Below are 19742 nucleotides of genomic sequence, written 5' to 3'. Positions count from 1 at the left end.
TCTCTCTGCCCAAGCCAGCGAAGAGAGAGGAAGTCGCTCTCTTCGGGTCCAGGAGGAAATCAAAGCGAAAGGGAGGAAAAAGGTCACCAACCAACAAGATTTGTACGAAATAGCGGGAAAATTTATCCAAAGCGATAAGCGTCCCCAAATAAAGTTTTTCCCGCGCCCACCGAGTAAAAATGACGGCGACTAAACCGCGTAAGAAAGCCAAGCGACTGTTTAAGCTTGGAGTTGTTCCAATTTCATTTTTTGCTTCATAATATCTCCGACTCTTTTAAAAGAGACGCCGAGAAGGACACACACGGGCGCGAAGCGTAACTGAGAGCGGCGAAAAAGTGTCTCGTTGCTAGAATATAAAATACAGCCTTCGATTAAACGAGCCCGCTATAATATGAGTTATACGTGAAACGGTGCCAGATTCCCGCTCTCGTTTCTTTCAAAAGGAATATATATATATATATTTATATCTATATATACTTATATTTATATACTTCGGCGCTTCCCAGGGCCGTTTACGTTTGTTCAAAACCAGAGTATATCTTTTATCGCAAGATGGGGAAGAAGCATTATCGTTTGAACAGTACTCGTTGAAATCGTCGAAATTTCTCAGATAAGGCGTCTCCGAGTCAGCCTGAACCATTTCCCCGTCAGTTTGTAGTCGGGATACGTCGCTGTTATACCTGAGTACCGTAGACGAGGTAACGCGAAAATGGCACCCTCAGAAGCCGATTTCTTCACTATCTCAACGACGATCGCGATCAGGCGAGACGTTTAAGTCCTCGCGATGGACGCTTATTTACGTTACAAAACCCTTTGAAGTACAGCTACCGCGGCGAGAATCTTACACTCGGGGCTTGGAAAATCCCCGGACGAGACCACTCCGGTTCGCGCCATGGGTTGTACGCCGAGTAGCCACGCGAGCAGTGAGCCGTCGTCCAGTAATTACTTGGGCAACGAGAGTGGTATGACGGGTAACCAGACTGCGGACGGTATCCCTGGACAGTTCCGGGTGACCAGCGGCTCTTTGAAAGAAGATTCGATCAAGAAACCAACCTCGCTGATCACGCAGGCTCTGCCTCGAAGCGAATCCAACTCCGTTCATCCTTCTTCCGACCTCTCCTGGAATGTCTCGTTAGAAAATGTAAGTCTTTTTTGAAAAATTACAGCCACTATTACACGCGAGTTGATTAAAGTTTGAAACGATTGGTAAAATAGGCTAAAATCTAAAAACCCAAGTTGTGAAATTACGAAACGTGAAAAAATACCAATAATTAAAGGTAATTAATTTAATAGAACAGTAGCGAGTATTGGTAATTAAAAATAGATAAATAACCGTATGAAAGTTTTCAATAAAATGAATGTTATTCCACTACCTTATTACAAATTAAATAACCGCTCCAAATTAAGGGCAATCAGATAATGTAAAAATAAGGGAATATTTTAATCCATCGCCATTCTCATATCGATTTCTATAGACAACAGTTTTATCTTAGGCTATCAAACCAAGTTGAGATAAAAAAAATATAATTGGCTGTATATTTAAACGTCAACGATTACCTTGAAATATCTACATACTAACGGTAGCTCGACCGGTCTTTACCACGTTGCCATGGAAATAAAAGTATATAATAACGCTGTTATCAGAAAGTTAGTTTAACATCGTATCAGTCTGTTTGCAAATCCCCAAACAGCCTCTGATATTAAAACGCACTCGATGAAATTTCTCCCATTTAAAAAAAAAATATTTAACTTCGTTCGGAAATTTGATCCGATTTATTTAAACGACTCCGATTTAAGAAAATCAATTACGAAAATTCGTTTAAAAATTTATGTCAGTCACGTAGTTTAAGTGAATGAAAATAATGAATTATAATAATTGAACCCGCTCTAGAAAACGTCGAGCGCAAGTCGCGTCGAACGACGTAATTTCCGGAACCAATGAGATACCGGGTTTACTTTCAGACTGTGAGGTGGTTTTGGAAAAAAAATCGCTTTAAATCGTCTCCAACACGTTCTCTCTAGTGGTTTTATATCGCGGACTTAACCTCTCTAATGTGATAGTTTATCCTTATCGAACAAAAAAAAACCTATTAACCGATCAGTCGTACAAAAACATTTGCAAATTTTACACACGTAGTAATCTGGTAAGCCATGAAAACGGGAAATGCGGGAGGGCCGCCGTCAAATCAACAGGTTTTACAGTCTCTTTCGCCGTACGATCTCGAAGGAAAAAATACGCTTTTTCTCGATTCGCGCTCTCTCACTCTATAATACCAGAAGTATATAGCGTATCAAGTAGATAGAAGTATTCATCCGCCTATACTACTAATGTTATTCGTTTTTCGAAATGCGTTTTGGGATGAAAAATAGTTCGGGTCGTAATACGTCACATATTGGTTTTCGAATACTATTTCTATTGGAAAATATAGTTTATCAATTTGTAAATATTACCACGCAGTGTAATTTTTACATTTCACATCGGTAGGTGGACTTATAAAAGCGCTAAAATTTGATACGGGATTTGTAAATATTACTACGCAGTGTAATTTTTAAATTGCGCATTGTTATGGACACTACATCTCATTGTAAAAATATGATTTATCAATAAGTAAATATCTTTACACAGATAAATTTTTACATTTCGCATCGGTAGGTGGACTTATACAAGCGCTAAAATTAATTTGATACGGGATGTGGTGTAGCTTCCGCGCCCCTTAAAGGGGAACGGTCAAGCTTTAACCAGTTAGATAGCCCTGTAGCCCATTAAAAACTAAAATTTATGGCGAAAACCGCATCAAAAAATATTGAGTGGTTAATTTTTAATAAAATAAAGAAATTTCGGGAAATCGAAAAGCGCGCGTCCGCCGCGACACCTGGTGAGAAGTCGGTGAGACAGAAAAACAAAGTAAAAGCGGGCGCTGCTGAAGACGCAAAAAATTTGTTTTGCACGCGCGCCGCGTTCCAGTTATAAGAGACCTAAGCCTAAATTGCGCGATTATAAAAGTGAGGATAGTTCGCAAATTGTTCATACGAGGTTAGGGGCGCTGGCGGCAGCCCCTAAGATGGCGGCGAAAATTCAAACCCAAACACCTGGCGTTATTTTTCGTTTTAACTTTTTGGGCCAAAAGCCATTTTTTCAAGACAAGAAAAGGTACGTGTTAGTATATTGAAAGTCTTGTTAATCTTTTGATACGGAAATAAGGCGATATTTGGAAAAGCTTGGCCGTTCCCCTTTAAAAACTTACTCGACCTCGCGAAGGTCCTAGATGGATACTTCTCTCGTAACTTCGTATAAGAGATATTATACGCTTCTGATAGTACGAATAGAGAAATGCGGAAGAAATGAGGTAGAATGGGCGGGCCGAAGAGCCAGGACCATCAGTTACTGGGTCAAGCATTTGGAGGCACCCGCAGTCTATCTTTGCCGAACGGAATTGTGAAAGGCAAAACTCCTTTTTGGCCCTGTAAATTTTTATACCGCGAGGCAAAGGTGTAATTAACACTTGGAAACAAGTTTACCGGATACTCGTTCGCAGCGAATTAAGGGAACCGAGAGGCCCAACTCGCTTTTACTTTCGCGCAATTCGGGGTTAATTTATGTTAAGCGTTTCGAGAAAAAAAACACTGCTTCATTTTTCAACGATAAACGGAATTTTTACTCGAATTACGTAACTTTGAAATTTCCCAATCCAAATAATTTTTCTCAAAAACAAATTATAAATTTAGAAGCGAAGTATATAATAATATAACTAATATACGGGTGATTTCAAATTTAACGATACTACTACATTTTCTTAATTTGAAATGTTTAATTTCGTTGATATTAAATTTTTTTTGTTAATTATCACCTATCATTAGGGATGCACCGATATGGGTACGGGGGCCGATATATCGACTATTCGTGGCCGATATTATCAGACGATATATCAGCCGATATTAACAAAGTAATCTATCATAACAGTATAGTGTATATGATAAAATCATTGTAAAAGATGGTTCAGTGCACTGTCATACCATTTTATTCTAATTTTTCATTAAAAAAGTTTGCAAGAGCATATCCGAATATGTTTCTTTTCATTTTAATTTGATTTTAAGTTATACATATTTTCTATCACAAATCGAATATCGTTGTTTTTATTTGTTTACACTTGTCAACCCCCCGTCTAAAAAAAGGACTGATCTAGCCTCTGAAGTCTGGCGTACGTGGCGCGGCCAATCAAATAAAATATTATCAATAGTTAGTTAATCTAGAATTTTGTTTATTTGATTTGTTTAGGGGGAAGGAGTTTAGTGTTGTAAGTCGGAAAATTTCCCGGAAAATGACCGAGGCCATTTTTCCGGAAAATTTTCCGTATTTTTCCGAAAAAAATAATAAAAAGGTTTCATTCCATGATTAGTCTAATATATTGTTAGCAAATATAAATAAAGCGGCATTTTCGCCTCATTTTTTCGAATCCAAAAGGAAAACTAAACCTCTAGAATAGCTTTAGACTTATTAACAATGTAACACTATTAATGTTTTGTAGTATGGTTACTGATTTGGGGTGGCGGAGTGGTTAGCACTTTCGCCTCGCAGCAAGAGGAGCCGGGTTCGATCCCAGCTTGTGGCACTGGTTGAAAACTCGGAACAACTCCTTCTGCGTTGAGTTTGCAAGTTCTCTCCCCATTGGTTTAAGGGGTTTTCCCCCGAGTTCTTCGGTTTTCCCTTCCATAAAAACTTGTCTAGGTTAACGGTAAAAGTTAGTGTACGGAGCTGTTGGCTCGTTCTCGTGGCATGCAGGGCTTGCCACCACCCTCCTACGCATTGTAACCCGGCCACCTGAATTAAGGGCTTCAAAAGTCGCCTGATGACTTGGCCTAAGGTGGTGCCTTGGGTATTAGCCTAGCTGATATTAGACATTTTATTTCGATAAAAAGTTAAAAACAACTCTAGACCTTACTGTTGGAGCATGAGGTGGGTTTATTGATGTATAACTGGGTAGTAAGTCACAGGGGCAGGGCGATGTTATAATTTTGTTTTTAATTTCAGAAGTTCTTGAGATGGCACCACTAGTACGTTTTCGCTACAATTTAGCAACTATTGGCGCCATCTCTCGAATGAAAGAAGCTAAAAAAAATCGAGTTTTTGCTTACCCCTGTAAAGCAAACTTGACGTCGAACGAACTGGAAACCGACTTATTTGGAGCAACGCTATAAGGTACAATTAAATACATTCTTCAGTAATACCATATTTAAAAGTAATATATACACTAAGAAAATTAAAATACTTGAAACTTTATACAGTGCCATATACCAATGCGTATTAAATCCATAAAGTTGATCGAGAAAAATAGGTGAAATATTTGTAAAGGACTTCTTCCGGCGATCGACTGGGAAGCGAACCATCAGGGAGTCTCCCCTTACAATGTTAATATAATTTATAAAACCAATATTTCTGAAAGCGCAACGCGGCAGGGTTCGAGTAAATGTTGTTTCTCTCGCTTATACAATACTGTGGCAACCTTTTAGTCACTCCGCATGGGTCTCCTTCAAAAAATAACCCATTTCGAGATGAAAAATGGGTAGTTATTTTTAGAAAATGGAGGCTGTTTACAATCTTCAAAATACGGTTACAACTTATGGAATAGTAAGCGTTACATCTCAAAAGAATGAACTAGAAAATCTCCATCGTTTGCCAATTTCATCGTTTCCAGCGATCAAAATAAACACGATCTTGAGTGACAAAATGTTTACATTTTGAATTTACTTCGCTGCAAACTAAACTTCAACCTATTCCATAAATTTCGAAGGCTTTAAAGGCTCCAAAAAATTAATATTTCGTTAAAATATTCAATATTTTACGATTTATTCTGAATAAATTTAGTTAAAATTCACCTTAAAAGCTTACATTAACCAAACAAACCTTGCTTTAACGGGGAAATATGGCTTGCCAATATTTATCAGCTGTTGTAAGGGTACGAATATTTTAAGTGTGGGGTTATAAGTGGTCTGACTCGTCTGAGGGTTAATATTCTTCGAAATGTAAAAGATGGAGAATCGGACCATGGTTATTCGACTTTTAGAATAATAGATTACGATGAAATACCAGTAATTGAAAACATGCTGGTTTATCAACAGATATATTGCTAATAAATAGAAGCCGTAAAAAAGAAGAAAAAAATGATTGGGTCAGTTAATTATGAAAATAATTTATTAAAATTTATTTAGTTTTATAACTTTTTATTTTAATTATTTGAAATTATGGCTATCTTTATTCAATGTACTTAAAAAACTCAAAGAAAATGGTTACATAAATGCCGCTCCTGCCCAATAAGGAATTTGAAGAAAAAAACAAGACAAAAGAAAACTTTCGTAATTCAACCTACTAAAATTGAATAACCCTGATCGGACTATACCTTATTTTAAACACAATTATGAATAGAGATAATCGTATACGGTATAGATAATAGAAGAAACATATCCGCTTGCCAAGATTTATAGTTTTGTTTGTCATCTATTTCAAGACTAGTAGTAAGTCTGTCTGACTAGGCTATATAAAAAAAAACTTTTTTTTATATAAAAAGGAGTGCAACATTTCAAGCCAAATCTATCTGTCAAACATTATTGAAATATTACTAAAGGAAATAACAACTAAAAATAGCATTTTGTTTTACAAATACCCGCGGTTATATCTCCGATTTTAAATAAAATAGCGTGACGTCAGTAAAATACGACGTCATTACTTTGCCAAAGAATGTAAATAAACCGGCTTTGCGTAATATTAGTCGCTCGACGTTTAACGAAGAGCAAAATTGTGTTTATTAAACAGTCAGCTACCGCGTGATTAGACAATATATATAGATTATAAGCTTAACTAATGTGATTATAATTCGAGGTAGTGATACCATGGATGTATTGAGGTTAGCGATATGTTAACCCCAACTGTTACCTCTGTTTCCATGATTCCCGGAAGCTATGTGGAGATAGCTGGCTAGCGTAGCTAATATATGATATCCGCTAGTGACGCCGATCCCGAGCCGATATTTTCTCTGACGCCGAACCGCCGCCGCCGATAAATTTTTATTTATTTTTGAGTTTTTCTATGTAACTTCTTTTTTTTTAAAAACATTTTGGAATTCTTCCCCCCCCCCAAATTTTTAAAAGGGGGCTGAAATTTTTACCCCTACTCCGCCGTTGATTTTTGAAAAAATTTGGCCACCGGGTGATTACTACATTCGGAATTGGGTGCGTTCAACAACTAAAATTAGCTTTCTCGAAAAAGCGATTCCAATTTCAGCGATGTTTCTGCAATGAGCACCGTGACGTCAGAGATTGTTATAGGACATTTTAATAGAAATTTTTTATCGATTCCCATCGTGTAACGCTATAGCCTACAGATTGTTGAAAATCAAAAAAGAAAAATTGCAATATTTCATATTAATGAATTTGGTAATGATGACGAGATTGAAAAAGACTTAATTAGACCATCCTTCAATGTAACATTTATATACTCCATCTCCAAAAATGTCACCATGTACTTTGCGCACGTGCTCGAAAAAGAATGCACTTTCTTCGATGGGCATCGGATCCGACGAGCCGATGGATCCGTCCAAACCGGAAATTGAAAAACCACGTACAACAACTTTTTTTCATCCGATGCTCAGGGCTGAGCCTTTTTATGAGTTGTTAGCATTTCGGGCAAACATGCAGACACTTTGACGTAATCTCATCACACGAGTAGACTTGACGTAAGGTCACGTGACTACCAGACTATGGCTGCGTTCGGTAACTCTCAACGAAGTATCTGAAAAATTATTTTCCTTGAGAGTTTGAGACCGTTGTTTACGTGACGTTGAATCTTCTTGAACGCTTTTTGCGTTTGTTGTAAATATCGTCTGTTGCGGCGTCTGCAGCTAGCTTTACTGCGTGCTGCGACGTCACGTGACCGTTGACAAACGTAAAAACCTGGGTCGCGTTCAGTAACAGCAAACGGTTGGACCGTTGAATGCGCATTCACTACTGTACGACTTTTTTCACTTCCGGGATTGACGTCACGTTTGCAAACGGATAGTCAACGAAATAAGCGGCTGGAAGAGCCGCTTATTTCGTTGATAAACGCAATCGTGACGTCACAGCACGCGGGAAGGCTAGTTGCAGACGACACGACAGACGATATTTTATAAAATTTACAACAATCGTAAGAAAGCGTTCAACAGACGTGGCGTCACTATTGCAAACGGAGATCTACGTTTAATTAACAATTTCCAATCCGTTGAGCGTCACTGAACGCGGCCCTGCTCTTACAGCCGATGACTTCGTTGCTCAACGGACGGACACCGTGACGTCAAAACCGGAAGTCAAAAAATATGTTCAGTATAAAACCGTTGAGCTCAGTGCTGAGCTATTTTAGAGTTAATGAACACCGCCTAAGGTTGGTTACGCTGGGTTTGGGATTCAAATTTGAATTTCCCGCCGAATGTTTTTGGGTACTATAATTTGGACTGAAAATCATTAATTGTTAGCAAAAGTAAATGAACCGAAGTTATTAGACTCCAATACTCCCCATGTTGGAGGCGTTTTCCTTAAGAAGTTACATTTTGACCTCGAATTTGAAATTTTGCGCGCTCCTAGGCCGAAAAAAAAACGTTTTTGTTTTTATGAAAGCATTTTTTATACATAAAAATATCTATACCAATAATTCCCAATTGCAATTTATCACGTCAAAAGACGGGGATGGAAATTAGCTTTTATTTGACTCGATTTTCTCATCATTTTCTTAAGGAAAACGCCCTCCGATTCTGAGCGCTATTTCGATAACTTCGGTTCATTTACTTCTGTTGTTAGTCTTTGAAACGATAATTTGACTTTGGTGATATGACTACGCTATTTGGCGGAAAATTAAATTATTTCGGCTTATAAAGTTCGAAATATTTACGCTTTGTTTATGTTTCCCCGAATTATCAACTGAAAGAGAGTTTATTCACGATAAATGAGGAAAAAATGACGGTTCCACTTTGCAATAATCTCCCTAGACGGTCTTGTCTTCATTTACACGTACAACATTTACGAACTAACGTGCCGAGATTTGTCCTTCTTAAAAGGAAACTATAAAAAATATATCGTTTAATTTTAGAAACTGTCCAAAGTCTATAAAACATTTAAGATCCATACTTGCCTCTATCTTCTTGCGTCGAAAGTAGCTTCGAAAGGAAGGCGTAAATCTAAATAGGCGAAACTATAAAGTAAATTTGGTCTTAACCAACTTGCTAAAATGGGGAAAAAATCACGTGACTACCATATCACAGCCAACTTCGATTCGTTAACTCGTGTTCCTAGTTGGCCGTGCGACAGTAAAGAAACAATTATTCCTTCCAAATACTGCAGACAGCTAATTAACTTCCACTTTCCTATTACAAAATGTTCTAATTAATAATAATAATTAAATAATTTAGATGAATCGATCAAAATTTAAACCGCTATAAGCAAAATAAAATAAATAATAGTTCGTAATTCTTAGGATAGATGGCGTTGCCGTTCTCCACAAAGTCACGTGACTACCATCTTTTCAGCCTCCCCCCCCCTCGACTTTATAGTTTCGCCTATTACAGGTTACGCCCGTTATAGCGTCCCTCCAGGTTGAAAAACGTAAACTGAAGTTTAAATAAATAAGTCTGTTTTTGCTATTCGATACAAATGCGCGCTAAACATTGGTAACGAGCGTTTATGACGGCGGCGGCTGCATACATTCTCCATTTAATACGAACAGAAGTTTATAAAATATATCTTTTACGACAGAAGTATCTATATTCCTATCGTACTAATGTTATTTGTGTTAAACATGTACATCATGCTTTAAGGTATATACGCTTCACTTTTGTGGTTTAAATTAATGATAGTTAGTGATATAATTATTGTAAATTTCTGACATGGAATATTCAAATATTCAATCTATTTGCACCCCGTAAGTATTTACAATTTGATGACGAAATGCCCTTATGGTATATTTTTCGTGATAAAAAATATAAAAAGGTTTTAAAATAAAAATAGTAGCGTACTATTTTGTTTGAGCGCACGGTTACAAAAACCCGAGAAATAATTGAAAATGTAAAACGGCTTTTGTGGGAGGGAGGGGGCCGACAGCTTTATGTTTATTCTTAAAAACAGGGTGCCTCGTCGAATTTACTCTTATGTCCTGGGCTTTCGTAGTAAAACGTCATCGATACGTCCCCCGTGACGCAGAAGCAACCGGAAGGCCAATGTTACTTTATAGAAAGGACTATTGTCAGTGTATTCTTTAGACATGGAGGTTCCCACTAATTTCTCAAACTAATTATCAAACTATTTAATCGGGAAACAAGTAAATATCCCTGGAATAAATTTCGGTGTATACATCCGCGATTTGGCGGGAACTTGGATCTCATTGTAAAGTACCTCGAGCCTGCGCAACGGTTCATGTTTCCTTTGAATGGCCTAGCTGGATACTTAATGTATTATACACTTCTGATACGAAGTATCCCATCTATGGACGTTAATTGGCATGGACATCTTTAAGCAATGACGCGTATTGGGCACTAATGACATCGAGTGAAGTCGTACTAGACCCCCGTAGTTCATTGCTTTTAGTCTCAAGTAACATTGATTTCTAGTTTAATTCGACAGCGATTGAAGGCGTCGCAAATTACCGAAGGGCAGAACATGCCCATGATTATTAGGACGACTGTTCGACGACCTCGTATTATTAAATCGGATCAAAATCAAGTCTCTATAGAATTGATAGTATCAATATTAAATCGTGATTAACAATCTAATTAAATTTTAAATCATGATTATTAGAAAACCTCTTTACCGAGTTATATGCCCTATTATTTTGACCCCGAGTGAAGCCGACACAAACCCCTATTATTTTGACATATGCAGGAATAGACCCAGCGTAAATGGTGCGCAATTTATTTCGAAGTAAAGTTAACTTTAACCAAAAAGTGGGGTGGTGGAGTGGTTCGCACTTTCGCCTTGCAGAAAGAAACCTCGAAACCACTTCTTCCGCGTAGAGTTTTCAAGTTATATCCGCACTGGTTAAAGAGGTTTCCCGCGAGTTCTTCGGATCTCCCCTTTCAATAAAAACTTGTTATAACGTTAAAAGCGAGTGTAGGGAGCTATATTGCCTCGCGTGGCATGAAGAACTTTTCATCCCTCTGATACGCTGTATAACCCGGCCTCCTGTTTAAAAAAGGTCTTAAAAAGTCGCTAGATGAATTGGGTGTTGCCTTGGGTATTAGCCTAGCTTATTATTATTATGTATTTAACAGATAATATTGATGATTATCTGAAGATTTTATCCGGATACTTGGGGAGTAACAGTGAAAGATTACACGAGGAAATCATTAAACAAAGAGGGTGCTGCCCAAATATTCTCCGTTCACCCGAATACATTCGTGGTTTGACCGAAAAATAATCTTTTCGATAGTTCAACGAGGGGGATGACCTGAAAACCCGAACATCAATTTGGTGGGCTTTACGAGACTAGAAGTATTTTATTAGAAGTGTTATTTTTGAAGTTCCTGGTGGACGGAAAGTCTCTAGCACAAATCCCACCTTCGTCGCGTCTTCTTCGCAAAATCTGGCGCCACCTTCCGGCTTGACTATTTCAAAGAGTACATACAGTTTAGGAAGATCTTATTATTATTACGACTTGAGCGCCTCCGAGCGCCGAGTATTCGCTAGTTTAACCCTTAGAATTGAAGCTCGCCTTAAGAGAGAGAGAGACGTATATTTGTTCGTCGTGGGAATCGCGTATTCAATTTTTAATTAAGTCCCCGGAGTTTCTCGATCCGTCTGAGGGACGCCGTACGATTAAATGTTCCAAATTCCTTGGCTTCATATTAATTATAGCAACCCCATCAACTAAAACCTTTACGTACATCCCGATCGAAATGAATGAAAATTTTGTTTTTCATTGCCTAATTAATCATTATTAATAATTACACAGTCGGGCTAAATACGAGTACGAAAAGACGTTTAATTAAAATTATTTTGAACGAAATGTACGAGTCGGCTTAAAGGCCGGGTTTGGAATGTCGGTGGTGAAAATTTAAAGGACAAAGGAAAGGATATATCAAAAGTCAAAATTTTAGCCTGAGATTCCAACAGTAGACCGGTTTCGCCCTTTTGGGGCGCATCAGTACTGTGTAGGAACTCTGGCTTTAGTCGGAGATCTGCCGATATCAGTTAAACTAATAAACATTCAGTATAGGGCACTCTGAATGTTTATTGGAAAGGATATACGTATTTTCACGCGACTAGCGGCCATATTGGACCCAACCCACAAAAGATTTGTCCTCTCACCCCCTTCAAATGTCGGCAGAGCCGTACCTAGTCGAAATGGCGCCCTGGGCCAAAATTTAAATGAAAATCATCGATTTTGCGCCCCTAAAATTTTGGCGCCCTGGGTCCCCTCCCCTCTCACCCTACCCAAGGGACGGTTCTGAATGTCGGTAAGGCCATCTAGTAGCGGTAATTTTCCATTATCATCCAAAGATTAGAATTTTTCGACCATAAATCCGATGAAAAATAGAAAAGTGTTTACAAAGATTTCCTCTTGAAGCTAAACCATATATCAAATTATCAAATACTGGAAGGTTCAAATAACTTGGCTTTGTATAAACTTCTCTTATCAGGCAATAGCAGAAGGATTTAACTTGTCGACCCTTTCAATACGCTCGAAAGTACTTAAGAAGCGCATCCTTCGTAACTTCCTACATAAGAGCCATTCCAGAGTGAGCCTATAATTAAGCCGTCTATAAACAGCTTGCAAAGTTTCGGCAACTATTTCCAAGCCAGGTATAACAAAGGCTGAAGTCCGCGAAACGCTACGCCTCCGAATAATCGTAAAAGGGAACCTTTGGCATTTTGAGTGTCTTCATTCCACCGCTACGGCCCATCCTAAGGAGCAATATTGGAGCTTACCATACCTTGGAAATCAGGGCCGCCGATTGTGGCGCCTAATTGAAAGCAGTTACAATTTTACTATTTCACTTTTTTATTTTAATAATTTAATTTCAATTATGATTATTCTGGTTATTAAAACTTCTAGCATTTCTGTCACCGTCAAAGATTGTCTTTGTCCTCCAAGACATTTTCAAAGCTGCTTAGAGATCTGTTGCGGAAGTATCTCTCAAATTGTTCAAATTTTCTTAAAAGTGCTTCTCACTTGTTAAGTTCAAAGGAGACACGAAAGCGGCGCTCCTCTCTTTTTTAGTTCAATGGAGACACGAAATCGGCGCTCCAATCTTTTTAAGTTCAATGGAGACCCGAAAGCGGCGCTCCTCTCATTTTAAGTTCAATGGAGAGACGAAAGCTGCGCTCCTCTCATTTTAAGTTCAATGGAGATACGAAAGCGGCGCTCCTCTCTTTTTTAGTTCAATTGAGGCACGAAAGCGGCGCTCCTCTCTTTTAAAGTTCAATATAGGCACGAAAGTGGCACTCCTCTCTTTTTAAGTTCAATGGAGATACGGAAGCGGCGCTCCTCTCATTTTAAGTTCAATGGAGACACGAAAGCGGCGCTCCTCTCATTTTAAGTTTAATGGAGACACGAAAGCGGCGCTCCTCTCTTTTTAAGTTTAATGGAGATACGAAAGCGGCGCTCCTCTCTTTTTAAGTTTAATGGAGACACGAAAGCGGCGCTCCTCTCTTTTTAAGTTTAATGGAGACACGAAAGCGGCGCTCCTCTCTTTTTAAGTTTAATGGAGACACGAAAGCGGCGCTCCTCTCTTTTTAAGTTTAATGGAGACACGAAAGCGGCGCTCCTCTCTTTTTAAGTTTAATGGAGACACGAAAGCGGCGCTCCTCTCTTTTTAAGTTTAATGGAGATACGAAAGCGGCGCTCCTCTCTTTTTAAGTTTAATGGAGACACGAAAGCTGCGCTCCTCTTTTTTTAAGTTCAATGGAGATACGAAAGCGGCGCTCCTCTCTTTTTAAGTTTAATGGAGACACGAAAGCGGCGCTCCTCTTTTTTTAAGTTCAATGGAGATACGAAAGCGGCGCTCCTCTCTTTTTAAGTTTAATGGAGATACGAAAGCGGCGCTCCTCTCTTTTTAAGTTTAATGGAGACACGAAAGCGGCGCTCCTCTCTTTTTAAGTTTAATGGAGACACGAAAGCGGCGCTCCTCTCTTTTTAAGTTTAATGGAGATACGAAAGCGGCGCTCCTCTCTTTTTAAGTTTAATGGAGACACGAAAGCGGCGCTCCTCTCTTTTTAAGTTTAATGGAGACACGAAAGCGGCGCTCCTCTCTTTTTAAGTTTAATGGAGATACGAAAGCGGCGCTCCTCTCTTTTTAAGTTTAATGGAGACACGAAAGCTGCGCTCCTCTTTTTTTAAGTTCAATGGAGATACGAAAGCGGCGCTCCTCTCTTTTTAAGTTTAATGGAGACACGAAAGCGGCGCTCCTCTTTTTTTAAGTTCAATGGAGATACGAAAGCGGCGCTCCTCTCTTTTTAAGTTTAATGGAGATACGAAAGCGGCGCTCCTCTCTTTTTAAGTTTAATGGAGACACGAAAGCGGCGCTCCTCTTTTTTTAAGTTCAATGGAGATACGAAAGCGGCGCTCCTCTCTTTTTAAGTTTAATGTAGACACGAAAGCTGCGCTCCTCTTTTTTTAAGTTCAATGGAGATACGAAAGCCGCGCTCCTCTCTTTTTAAGTTTAATGGAGACACGAAAGCGGCGCTCCTCTTTTTTTAAGTTCAATGGAGATACGAAAGCGGCGCTCCTCTCTTTTTAAGTTTAATGGAGACACGAAAGCGGCGCTCCTCTTTTTTTAAGTTCAATGGAGATACGAAAGCGGCGCTCCTCTCTTTTTAAGTTAAATGGAGACACGAAAGCTGCGCTCCTCTTTTTTTAAGTTCAATGGAGATACGAAAGCGGCGCTCCTCTCTTTTTAAGTTTAATGTAGACACGAAAGCTGCGCTCCTCTTTTTTTAAGTTCAATGGAGATACGAAAGCCGCGCTCCTCTCTTTTTAAGTTTAATGGAGACACGAAAGCGGCGCTCCTCTTTTTTTAAGTTCAATGGAGATACGAAAGCGGCGCTCCTCTCTTTTTAAGTTTAATGTAGACACGAAAGCTGCGCTCCTCTTTTTTTAAGTTCAATGGAGATACGAAAGCCGCGCTCCTCTCTTTTTAAGTTTAATGGAGACACGAAAGCGGCGCTCCTCTTTTTTTAAGTTCAATGGAGATACGAAAGCGGCGCTCCTCTCTTTTTAAGTTTAATGGAGACACGAAAGCGGCGCTCCTCTTTTTTTAAGTTCAATGGAGATACGAAAGCGGCGCTCCTCTCTTTTTAAGTTAAATGGAGACACGAAAGCTGCGCTCCTCTTTTTTTAAGTTCAATGGAGATACGAAAGCCGCGCTCCTCTCTTTTTAAGTTTAATGGAGACACGAAAGCGGCGCTCCTCTTTTTTTAAGTTCAATGGAGATACGAAAGCGGCGCTCCTCTCTTTTTAAGTTTAATGTAGACACGAAAGCTGCGCTCCTCTTTTTTTAAGTTCAATGGAGATACGAAAGCCGCGCTCCTCTCTTTTTAAGTTTAATGGAGACACGAAAGCGGCGCTCCTCTTTTTTTAAGTTCAATGGAGATACGAAAGCGGCGCTCCTCTCTTTTTAAGTTTAATGTAGACACGAAAGCTGCGCTCCTCTTTTTTTAAGTTCAATGGAGATACGAAAGCCGCGCTCCTCTCTTTTTAAGTTTAATGGAGACACGAAAGCGGCGCTCCTCTTTTTTTAAGTTCAATGGAGATACGAAAGCGGCGCTCCTCTCTTTTTAAGTTTAATGGAGACACGAAAGCGGCGCTCCTCTTTTTTTAAGTTCAATGGAGATACGAAAGCGGCGCTCCTCTCTTTTTAAGTTAAATGGAGACACGAAAGCTGCGCTCCTCTTTTTTTAAGTTCAATGGAGATACGAAAGCGGCGCTCCTCTCTTTTTAAGTTTAATGTAGACACGAAAGCTGCGCTCCTCTTTTTTTAAGTTCAATGGAGATACGAAAGCCGCGCTCCTCTCTTTTTAAGTTTAATGGAGACACGAAAGCGGCGCTCCTCTTTTTTTAAGTTCAATGGAGATACGAAAGCGGCGCTCCTCTCTTTTTAAGTTTAATGTAGACACGAAAGCTGCGCTCCTCTTTTTTTAAGTTCAATGGAGATACGAAAGCCGCGCTCCTCTCTTTTTAAGTTTAATGGAGACACGAAAGCGGCGCTCCTCTTTTTTTAAGTTCAATGGAGATACGAAAGCGGCGCTCCTCTCTTTTTAAGTTTAATGTAGACACGAAAGCTGCGCTCCTCTTTTTTAAGTTCAATGGAGATACGAAAGCCGCGCTCCTCTCTTTTTAAGTTTAATGTAGACACGAAAGCTGCGCTCCTCTTTTTTAAGTTCAATGGAGATACGAAAGCCGCGCTCCTCTCTTTTTAAGTTTAATGGAGACACGAAAGCGGCGCTCCTCTTTTTTTAAGTTCAATGGAGATACGAAAGCGGCGCTCCTCTCTTTTTAAGTTTAATGTAGACACGAAAGCTGCGCTCCTCTTTTTTAAGTTCAATGGAGATACGAAAGCCGCGCTCCTCTCTTTTTAAGTTTAATGTAGACACGAAAGCTGCGCTCCTCTTTTTTTAAGTTCAATGGAGATACGAAAGCCGCGCTCCTCTCTTTTTAAGTTTAATGGAGACACGAAAGCGGCGCTCCTCTCTTTTTAAGTTCAATGGAGATACGAAAGCCGCGCTCCTCTCTTTTTAAGTTTAATGGAGACACGAAAGCGGCGCTCCTCTCTTTTTAAGTTTAATGGAGACACGAAAGCGGCGCTCCTCTCTTTTTAAGTTTAATGGAGACACGAAAGCGGCGCTCCTCTCTTTTTAAGTTTAATGGAGATACGAAAGCGGCGCTCCTCTCTTTTTAAGTTTAATGGAGACACGAAAGCTGCGCTCCTCTTTTTTTAAGTTCAATGGAGATACGAAAGCGGCGCTCCTCTCTTTTTAAGTTTAATGGAGACACGAAAGCGGCGCTCCTCTTTTTTTAAGTTCAATGGAGATACGAAAGCGGCGCTCCTCTCTTTTTAAGTTTAATGGAGATACGAAAGCGGCGCTCCTCTCTTTTTAAGTTTAATGGAGACACGAAAGCGGCGCTCCTCTCTTTTTAAGTTTAATGGAGACACGAAAGCGGCGCTCCTCTCTTTTTAAGTTTAATGGAGATACGAAAGCGGCGCTCCTCTCTTTTTAAGTTTAATGGAGACACGAAAGCGGCGCTCCTCTCTTTTTAAGTTTAATGGAGACACGAAAGCGGCGCTCCTCTCTTTTTAAGTTTAATGGAGATACGAAAGCGGCGCTCCTCTCTTTTTAAGTTTAATGGAGACACGAAAGCTGCGCTCCTCTTTTTTTAAGTTCAATGGAGATACGAAAGCGGCGCTCCTCTCTTTTTAAGTTTAATGGAGACACGAAAGCGGCGCTCCTCTTTTTTTAAGTTCAATGGAGATACGAAAGCGGCGCTCCTCTCTTTTTAAGTTTAATGGAGATACGAAAGCGGCGCTCCTCTCTTTTTAAGTTTAATGGAGACACGAAAGCGGCGCTCCTCTTTTTTTAAGTTCAATGGAGATACGAAAGCGGCGCTCCTCTCTTTTTAAGTTTAATGTAGACACGAAAGCTGCGCTCCTCTTTTTTTAAGTTCAATGGAGATACGAAAGCCGCGCTCCTCTCTTTTTAAGTTTAATGGAGACACGAAAGCGGCGCTCCTCTTTTTTTAAGTTCAATGGAGATACGAAAGCGGCGCTCCTCTCTTTTTAAGTTTAATGGAGACACGAAAGCGGCGCTCCTCTTTTTTTAAGTTCAATGGAGATACGAAAGCGGCGCTCCTCTCTTTTTAAGTTAAATGGAGACACGAAAGCTGCGCTCCTCTTTTTTTAAGTTCAATGGAGATACGAAAGCGGCGCTCCTCTCTTTTTAAGTTTAATGTAGACACGAAAGCTGCGCTCCTCTTTTTTTAAGTTCAATGGAGATACGAAAGCCGCGCTCCTCTCTTTTTAAGTTTAATGGAGACACGAAAGCGGCGCTCCTCTTTTTTTAAGTTCAATGGAGATACGAAAGCGGCGCTCCTCTCTTTTTAAGTTTAATGTAGACACGAAAGCTGCGCTCCTCTTTTTTTAAGTTCAATGGAGATACGAAAGCCGCGCTCCTCTCTTTTTAAGTTTAATGGAGACACGAAAGCGGCGCTCCTCTTTTTTTAAGTTCAATGGAGATACGAAAGCGGCGCTCCTCTCTTTTTAAGTTTAATGTAGACACGAAAGCTGCGCTCCTCTTTTTTAAGTTCAATGGAGATACGAAAGCCGCGCTCCTCTCTTTTTAAGTTTAATGTAGACACGAAAGCTGCGCTCCTCTTTTTTAAGTTCAATGGAGATACGAAAGCCGCGCTCCTCTCTTTTTAAGTTTAATGGAGACACGAAAGCGGCGCTCCTCTTTTTAAGAAGTAAAATTAATTAATTTGAATTTCGAATTCATAAAGGGCTAAGATAGTAGTTGCACACTAAGCCACCAGCGATAGATGACGAAAGCTAACCATGGGTGCAAGAAAACTTTGCATGCGGCTCCAAAAGGTTTCGCCATGTCCTGTGTTCAAGTACTACTTAAATCCTGATTCTCTATTTTATCTTTATCGTATATTCTTAACGTTTTAAATTTGAGCCTAAATTATAGACCCTACTAAACCGTCATAACCGTTTTATTGAAGGAAGTTTCTACTTGAAATAATATTTATCGGCCATAATAACTATGTTTAACTTACAAAGTAAGTTAAAACTTTCCTTCAAAAACATAAAATAGGCATCGCTAAAAGACAATTTCATTTGCTTAATGCCATATAATTCAGTATAAAAACAAAATCCACATAAGTTGTGTCATAAGTCTATAATATTTTTTATAAGTTTGTCACTTTGGCGAATATTTTACTGACGAAGTGACGTCATCACAAGTAGAAAATCTCCCCCTAGCGAGGCGCTGTCAAAGGCTACGTGTGACGAGTTAGCAAGCGGACGCAAAACGGCGACGAAGCCCGTAATGCAGTCTGTCTTGTGAATAGCTCTCAGTAAAACTTTTGAATGTGAACATAGAGGAATAGCCCTGGAGTGGTATTGATAGTTCTGATTGGGCTAAGCACTGACATTCCTCTTCAGAAATCGCGTAAAGGGGGGTGTAGAAACGGGGGGGGGGGTATGTCGAGGTAGACTTTTATCTATTCATACATTCCAACAAAGGCAGCGCGATCTACCGGTTAGGGTTTGAATTCTTTAAAAAGTCTACCTCGACTTCCCCCCCTTTTTTTCTCCCCGCCTCGAACTGGCACTACGCTGTCGGATTTAGCGCCTTCTTTTCTTTCCCCTCCTCTACTATTCCTCCATGATGTGAAGAATAGGAAGTGTCACACTTATGTAACAATATTATACACTTATGGTTGTGTAGAAATCAAATTATTGTACCAAGGTCAGAAAATTATCAATTTTGGAAAAAATAATTATTGTACGCTTATAAATTGGCGGAAAATTACAATTTTGTCGGAACATAAACGTCAAACTTGCTCAAAGTGTTATTTATGAAAAATTAAAATTTTTAATATCGCTTAAATTAAGTGTAGACTATTATATTTTTATAAAACAAAAACTAATATAAATGTAACCTGTTTTTCCCTAAATTCAAAAACTATCCTGCACTCAAGGACTAATTATCAAAAATCGTGGAAATTATCG

At 39.3% G+C, this 19742-nt stretch overlaps 1 protein-coding gene across 2 annotated transcripts in view; it reads left to right on the top strand.

Moving 5' to 3' along the window:
* The first annotated feature begins 11 nt into the window (after positions 1-11).
* The window catches only part of LOC149922185 (high affinity cAMP-specific and IBMX-insensitive 3',5'-cyclic phosphodiesterase 8B-like), a 94962-nt gene continuing 75231 nt past the window's right edge, over positions 12-19742 (top strand). Inside the window, exon 1 of one of the 2 annotated variants that reach the window (XM_090162096.1) lies at positions 12-1141. In XM_090162096.1, coding sequence (XP_090018222.1) covers positions 893-1141 — 249 coding nt within the window. In that variant the 5' untranslated portion in view covers positions 12-892. The remainder of the gene's footprint in view (positions 1142-19742) is intronic. The other variant, XM_090162097.1, reaches the window with a different exon arrangement.

This window comes from Leiobunum rupestre, chromosome 11 (assembly GCF_980474605.1).
Source record: "Leiobunum rupestre chromosome 11, qqLeiRupe1.1.hap1, whole genome shotgun sequence".
NCBI lineage: Eukaryota > Metazoa > Arthropoda > Arachnida > Opiliones > Sclerosomatidae > Leiobunum > Leiobunum rupestre.
Note: the sequence above shows the minus strand (reverse complement) of the source record. Positions and strands in the feature narration are given on the sequence as shown.